Source organism: Montipora capricornis, unplaced genomic scaffold, assembly GCF_036669925.1.
Source record: "Montipora capricornis isolate CH-2021 unplaced genomic scaffold, ASM3666992v2 scaffold_445, whole genome shotgun sequence".
NCBI lineage: Eukaryota > Metazoa > Cnidaria > Anthozoa > Scleractinia > Acroporidae > Montipora > Montipora capricornis.
Window position 1 is genome coordinate 89,387 of NW_027180179.1, and position 8,015 is coordinate 97,401.

An 8,015-nucleotide genomic window follows, 5' to 3' on the forward strand; every position below is an offset into this window, starting at 1 on the left:
CCTTTAAGCCCCGAGGGGTTCCCCATTGACGAGTAAAATCGTCTGGCGTTAGACAGAGTAAAATCGTCTGGCGTTAGACAGAGTAAAATCTATAAGTGCCATTTGGCACTCTTGGGGATGAAAGGGTTAAACGGGGACATAGTTTTTTAATGCTGTTAGCTTAACCCTTTAAGCCCCGAGGGGTTCCCCATTGACGAGTAAAATCGTCTGGCGTTAGACAGAGTAAAATCTATAAGTGCCATTTGGCACTATCGGGGCTGAAAGGGTTAAACGGGGACATAGTTTTTTGATGCTGTTAGCTTAACCCTTTAAGCCCCGAGGGGTTCCCCATTGACGAGTAAAATCGTCTGGCGTTAGACAGAGTAAAATCTATAAGTGCCATTTGGCACTATCGGGGCTGAAAGGGTTAATTGAGGACATCATGTCGTCTGACATGGGAAAACAAAACGTACAAGCTAAAGAGATCTATTGAGGGACATTTATATGCCAAGCAAGTAGGACAGTTCAATATCTGCTCACACCGCTGTGTACTTTGTGGAAGATTGTGGAAATTATCTGAAAAATATATTGCTTTTGTGGCTCAATCCCTCAGAAACAAAAGCCTGCTAAAATTTTGCACCTAAATGTAAAACAAAATCCTAGGTTGAATTACGTTGAAGTCTGTTTGTTGCTTTTCCTTTCATTAACTCTAAAAAATTACTTACTGTGAAGAGACAATATTTCTCCAGTCCATAGTTCATTCTTGAACTGTAAAGACACTTCTGTGCCAACTTTTGCATTACCCTTCACAATTAGCTTCTTGACTTGGATGGCTTCCACTAGTTCATTCTCGAGATTTTCGTCTCCCCTTTTTGCCCAACCAACGACAACATGGCTTACATTTGAGGTTGACATGATGAAGCAATTATCTATTTGAAACCGAAAACACATACAGCTGTAAGCATAACTGAAAAAACATTAGACGTTTAATTATAATATTGTAATTAAGCAAGCTTAACTTCTCATATCAAACGATCGCTTAAACAGAAACTTATCCCTGGTCTCTTCACAACGCAAAATAAGTTAAAATCGTTTAAGATTTCAATGCATAAAAGCAAGCTTATGCAATCTTTAACGTTTTATGCTTTCAACCAAAGGAGCGTGCACGTGCATGAAGCATCAGCGTCATTATATGTGTGAAATTTGGCTCGGAATGAACCGTTCGAAAGCATCGCTTCTGAATTAGATTGAAATAAAAACTATTACCTTGGGACTTCAAACTGATGACAAACTCTTGTGAAATAGCAGGAAAAAATCTTCTTAAGTCAAACCAGTCAGCTACTGCGACTTGAATTTACCGCGTGAAACCAGAGTTACTCTCTTGTGACGCAAGGCAATTTTGTTTTGCACGCCTTGATATTCCGAGCTTTCCTATTGGTCCAGATTTCGTATCCAGGTTCTCCCGGAAGTCTTTCTGCTTTTGGCCCGGTAACCAAGCTCGGTGTTTCGAGATCACAATATGGAGGAAAGTTACAAGAAATGGAGATATTTTGATGGATACGAACCCTCGCGTTCCACTCTTTGGCGAAGAAAAAAGCGAAAAAGGCTACGTGAAAACTACCAAAGTAACGAAAACTCACCGAAAACCGAAAGGCCTGATCAAAAATCAGATGTCCGCTTTGAAGATTCACTTGAAATCCAAAGTAATCAGCTGTCAAAACTGAGCCGGCGACCTCTGACTACCAACTGCAGTGAAGGCACAGGCAATCAAAACTGTGAGGAGTATTCCAGCTCTAACATAAATCCTGTCGGTAAGTATCTCCTGGTTTCTAAACCACGCATTGTAAACGAAATTAATGCTCGCCAGTTGCTAGATTATAATTTGTGATGACATGGAATTGGTAGCCCATAACACGTGTTTACTAGTTAAAGTAACAATTGTTTCACGTTTTTAGATGTTGCTGTCAAGACGTTTCGGCTAATACTTAAGCCTTCATAAGTTTAAGTGTTCAAGTTTTACATGTGATTTTAAAAAGAGGCAAACTTTTTGATGGCTGAAGCACTGCAGTTTACATATTTACAAAGAACATTAACATTACCAGCTGTTTACTTGGTTGCATAGCAAAATGGAATCCTAAACAGACATAATGGTCTTATGTATAGTCTTTCCTTTCATACTTAAGTTTTGTTGTTGTGCATACACTATGGTTCAGCTTGCACAATGTATGTGTTTCCTTCTCATTCCACCCTAAATTATCAATTACCTGTGGTTGCCCAAATATGTTTTTGTGAATATTTCTATCATCGTGCATTGTTATTCAAACAATGCCACAAGAGGAGGCTGTTCTGTAATTGCTCCCTTGATTATAAGAGAATTTAAAATTTGAACACATTTAAGATGAGTCAGTTTCCTCAAGCCCTGGAGATTCTCCCAGACATGACTTCTTCACTGACTTTGTAAACCTGATACAAGACATTCCAGCAGAGGAAGAATTATTGTCTTCAGTGGTTGAAGATGCTTATCAGGAGGTCTTAACTGAGGATGTGGCAGACTTACTTGAAGAAATTGAAGTTGAAAATCCAGCAGTGAATATTGAGGAAACAAGAAATACTAATGTTGAGAATGAATTATTGTACGAAAACTCCAGAATTACAGTGGGAGAGAGCTTGCTTCTAATCATGGCGTTTATCATGCGGCATAAACTTTCCCTAGTTGCATCTGAGGATTTGATTGGCCTGGTTGAATTGCATTGCCCTGGGCAAAATAAAGCATTGAAAGGTCTTAGTAGATTTCGAGAGTTCGTCCAGTGTCTCAAACATCCTATAAAAAAACATTTTTCTTGCCCAAATCCTAAATGCAGAACCTATATATCTGCTTCCAAACCAAAAGATGGTGATGTTTGCCGGATATGCAAGGAGCCGTTATCAGAGAAGTCCTTTTTTTTAGAACTTCCAGTTGAAGAACAGCTGAAAACTGTTCTTTCACGTAAGTGGCACTCCATTTTTACCCGAATGCAATTTTTTTTTGCCTTGAATGCATTACCTTTTTCTAAGTAAAGATGCTTGCATAATTGTTATTTTTTTAAATCCTGTAGTTTCATGCTTTGGTCCAGTGTCCCCAAGTACAACATTTTAAGAAATTATGCTTGCAAGGATGGCTTTTCTGTGCCATCTGCCATTTACTATTCGTGGAAAAATCTCACTCAAGTCATCTCAAAGTGGTACCCGTGTATAAGTCGACCTTTTATGGCCTCAAAAGAAGCTCCAAAAATCGCCCTCAACTTATACATGGGTCAAAGATTTAGAGCCAGGTTCCAGCTAAGTAATTTATTCAAAATTAACATAATAATGTTGTGTTGGGCATAACGAACGCAGTGGACAAAAGACTTCAAAATTAATGTAAGCAATTTCACTTGAAATGAAAAAGGATTTGTCCAACTCTACTCGCAAGCACAAATATGAAATAGACACTGGAAATTTTCGTTTTCCAAAGGCGGGAAGCTCTAAAAGGCATTTCTGTTTGTTCAAATAAAATGTGATCGTTCAACGGTTTACTAACCTGGCACTATACCTCGTGTTTGTGTGCAAGCATCGGGTAAAACTTGGTGTAGGCACTCATATAGTGGTCCGGTATAATGTGTCCAAGCATCTTCACTCGTGTTGCTTGAAAATGCTGGTTGCTTGAAAATGCTGGTTGGTAATGATTGTTTTTTATTCTTTATACAAACCTGGCTGATTTAAATGCTTTTGCAAACTTCGTATTGTTTGGTTTGAGTTTTGTTTTGTTGGTCATGTGAGAATTATAAGTCAAGGACCAATGAACTTATACTGAACAACTTAACTAAATTTGCTTGTTTATTTCATGCCTGGCAATAAACTCACTCATTTTTTGTTATTATACCTTAATGTTTGTGCTCAAGGTCCTGGTCAACTTAACAAGATTCAACACAGATTTCATCGAAAAAGTAATGTCGATGGGTCAATTCATGATGTGTATGACAGCAAGCTGTACAAAATGCATTCAGGTCCTGGTGGATTCTTAGAAGATCCATACAACATTTCATTGCTTGGGAACACTGATGGTGTTGCATTAATTCGCTCTTCTGGTTATGGAGTATGGCCTGTTTTTCTTGTCATCAATGAGCTTCCACCTCTTCAAAGGTAACTTTTCTAAATTTTTTGACAAAATTTAAATTTTATTGTCAGGGATTAAAGATGAGAGACCATGTAGTAGAGTAAAATGAATTAATAATTATCACTAGACACTCACTTTTATGCCCATTCTTCTTATTATTGTCCCCAGGTTTAGCAGGACAAATCGCCTTTTTGCAGGACTTTGGTTTGGAAAAGGGAAACCCCATTTTCCAACATTCTTGCAGCCCTTTGCACTTTCAATGAGGGCACTTTTCACACAAGGTACCTCTGATACAGTGCGATTCTTGACATGTAGATGATAATGATAATAATAATTATTCTTTTATGGTATGTTTAATTACTTTTCATGAGGGTTTGATTCTGGCATTGTTAATTTCCATACTTGTAAGTTCAGGATAAAATAAATACAGTTCAATGATCTCAAGAAACTGAGAAACTATTCATCTGATTAATTCGTGGCGGCTCTATCTCGTGTGATTTTCTCCTCGCTTACCTAGCTTATGACCAATTTCTTCCCCAACAACATTCTGAAATGTTACATGAACAACAACCGGATTCCAACAGGCCGACTATTATTGAAAATTTTTGCGAGAATTTGTTGTTTAATTCTCATACGTGCTGTAAATAATCTGGCAAAAATTGGGTCTGTAAAAAGCCAGTGTAAGTTTTTGTTTTTCTCTGTATTAGGTCATTTTCTGAAGTCATGCACGACTAATCATCAAAGCTTCATAATATTTATAATGTTGTTTTACGATACTTTACCCCCTAAGCTTTACGTAGTGCTGCAGCTGCAGTTAGCCAGGTAGACCTACTTTGTGCGACCCCCCTGAAAAATTGCATGATCGACCCCTTGCCAAAAAAAATTAACTGTAACACTGGTGTAAGGGAATTTTCATTTTGACCTTTCTTTTGTCAGGGCTTGAGATATCTCCAGCCAACAGTAAAACAATCAAAGTCCGAGGCATTCTACTTGACATGACACTGGATTCCCCAGCAAAATCTTTGTGGCTGCAGATAAAGCAGTTTAATGGCTATTTTGGCTGCCCCAAGTGCAAGGAAAGAGGATGTCAGCACATCATTGGCATTGGGAAGAAAGGAAGGAAGAGACAGTGCCACATATACCCCTACAATCATACCTCCAGTGATGGTTATGGTCAAGTAAGGACCCATGGTGAAGTCAAAGAGCAGGCTCTTCAAGTTCTCAGAAGAAGACAGAATGGTGTCAAAACGGTACATATAATTCACAGTTTAAACTTATTTTGTAGTAAGAGGGGAGGTTTCCTCTAGTGAGTTCCACCAGAAACCCATAAGGGTTGAAACGTGTAATGCGCGTTCACATATGGTACTTAGCAAATTGAATATTCAGAAGCTTGTTTCCCAGCACACAAGGGGCCGTTACACGTTTCAACCCTTATGGGTTTCTGGTTCCACAGATCTGTTACATCACAAGTACCTTGTTCTTATGTCCACCAGAATTATGATATAGAGGGAGTTCTTGGTTTATCCTGGGCATTTGGAATTCCTACATTTGACATCATCCGTGGTACTGCCATTGATTACATGCATTGTGTATGTGAAGGTGTGGTTGAGCAGTTGCTGAACAATTGGTTCTCCCAAGAGAAGAAAGAGAAACTGTTCTTCATTGGTGACAAAGTAGAAGACATTGATAAAGAGTTTTTGTCAATCCAGCCAGTGAGTGAAATAACTAGATTACCAAGGAGTATCACAGATAAGAAAGATTGGAAAGGTTAGTGAAATAAAGAGAACATTAACATTACTTTTTGCTTTTTTGAGGGGGCATTGTTAAAATCCAACAGTTTTGTTTTGGTTCATGTTTATGTGAAAGTACATTACAGATTACATTGTTCTAATATCCAGCTATTCTGTTTCTCTAGCATCAGAAAAGAAGAATTTTCTGTTATATTATGCTGTGCCACTTCTTTTAAATTGGCTTCCTGAAGTGTACATTCAACATGTGATGCTTTTAGTTGGAGGAGTGTTTAGATTGCTGAAAGAGTCCATCACAGCTGAGGACAGAAATAGTGCTGCTAGCTATCTCAAGTTGTTTTGTGCTCAAGCCTCTGTCTTGTATGGTAAGTCGCAAAACTTGTGCAAGATGTTGAACAACAGGAGTGCTCCTCAAGACAAAATTTTTGTTTTGGGCTTCAAAAATAAAAAAAAAATGTACTTATGCCACTCTTGACTTTCCAACTGTTTGTTACACATGTAGGTCCTCAGTTCATGACATCCAATGTCCATCAGCTGTTGCACTTGAGAGACTCAGTAGAGGACCTTGGTCCACTTTGGTGTCATTCTTGTTTTTTCTTTGAAGACCTCAATGGAGATTTCCGAGATTTATTTCATGGCACCCAAAATATTGATGGACAGGTTGGTATTATTTTTTGTGAAAAATTTTGGTGTGATTTGCAGTTCCTCCTGTATTAATAAGACATAGTTAAGTAAAGTAAAGGCACTTTATTTAACGTCGGTGGTTCCTTCAGTTATGAAACTGGTATCAATGGAAGCCGACGGTGCACCCTTTACCCCCCTCCCTGTGTCAGCAACTTTGAAGGTGCTTTTGAAATAAATTAGCACAAAAAACCTCATAAATTTCTAACTGAACTTCTTTTTTAAAACAAGATATTGCATGGCATCTCAGTCCTCCAGAAGCTACCAGAGTTGGCCTCAGACCTATCTAACCAAGAGGCACAAGCCTTATATCAACAGATGACAAAGAGAGATCACTACAAAAGGTGAGTAACATATGCCTATTTTGTCAAGTTGGATTTGATGAGTGTGTAAAATCTTGTACTAATTCCAGGAAACCTTTTTGACTGTGCAGGTCCAAAACAGAAGAAATTGGAAGAGGTATATTTGTCATTGGGGCCCTTGAAAAAATTGGCAATCACTCTGATTTCTTCTTCCAACCAGAATTAAAGTCCTTGAAGAAAGAAATGCCACACTGGTCCAATGTATGGTCTTTCAAACGCTGTCAGATTGAGGGAAGTATCTACCACAGTGAGGGTTATAAACGAGTAACGGCTAGAAATAATTGCACTGTCTGTTTCCATGACAACAAGGAGTTAAGATATGGCTCTGTTCTAAAGTTTGTGAAAGTGGAAGGGAAGTGCCAACAGGCATCCTGCCAATATTTGCGATGCAATTGCCAGCTAGAGTGCAAGTACTTTGCAGTGCTTCGCATTCTGGCTATACACCATGATCAACTACCCAAGCTGAAAGGAATGATTGTCATTGATCATATTCGGAGAGTTCAGGAAACAGAAGAGATTGTCACTATCACCCTCAGCTGCATTGAAGAAAAATGCATGAAAGTGGACACTAAGAGAGGACTTTTTGTTTGTCATTTGGCAAATAGAATTGAACGTGACTAATTAAAACATACTTTCACCTACATGTACGTCTTTAGTTGAACAACAACAATAGTGTTTTAGTGCTAAATCTGCTGATTACCATAAATACAATATTGACGATGAATTGTCTTGACTTCATTGCATTAATAGTTCGAGTACAGCTGTACCATGTCAGAAATATTTGACCTAAAGCAGATAAACAAAAATTAATGGGCAGTAAGGGATTTATTAAAGAAACATCTGAACTTCTTAGCTTAATTAAAAGAACCAGTAGGGAAGTTTGGACAGCGAACTTTAACACACTCTCTTGTCTCTTGTCGTATTTTGGCAAAATATGACCCCATACCAGTTCTATATCATCATCCAACCTTCCCATATATGGGTCAGATATGTCCCAAACAACCCCATACTATTTCCATACTTTTTCTTTGGTAATTAAGGGATTTTATACCTATATATCTCATAATCGCTTTCATAAAATAGGTTGCAAAATATGGCTATTTTATGGAA

At 38.2% G+C, this 8,015-nt stretch overlaps 1 protein-coding gene across 1 annotated transcript; it reads left to right on the plus strand.

The window, feature by feature from the left end:
- The first annotated feature begins 1,498 nt into the window (after positions 1-1,498).
- LOC138035984 (uncharacterized) lies at positions 1,499-7,629 on the plus strand. The gene is made up of 10 exons (XM_068882366.1): positions 1,499-1,790; positions 2,378-2,965; positions 3,900-4,140; positions 4,283-4,395; positions 5,051-5,364; positions 5,608-5,881; positions 6,030-6,227; positions 6,365-6,522; positions 6,775-6,887; positions 6,977-7,629. The coding sequence occupies exons 1-10, from the start codon at positions 1,499-1,501 to the stop codon at positions 7,524-7,526; spliced, it is 2,841 nt and encodes a 946-aa protein (XP_068738467.1). The 3' UTR covers positions 7,527-7,629.
- The last annotated feature ends 386 nt before the right edge of the window (positions 7,630-8,015 follow it).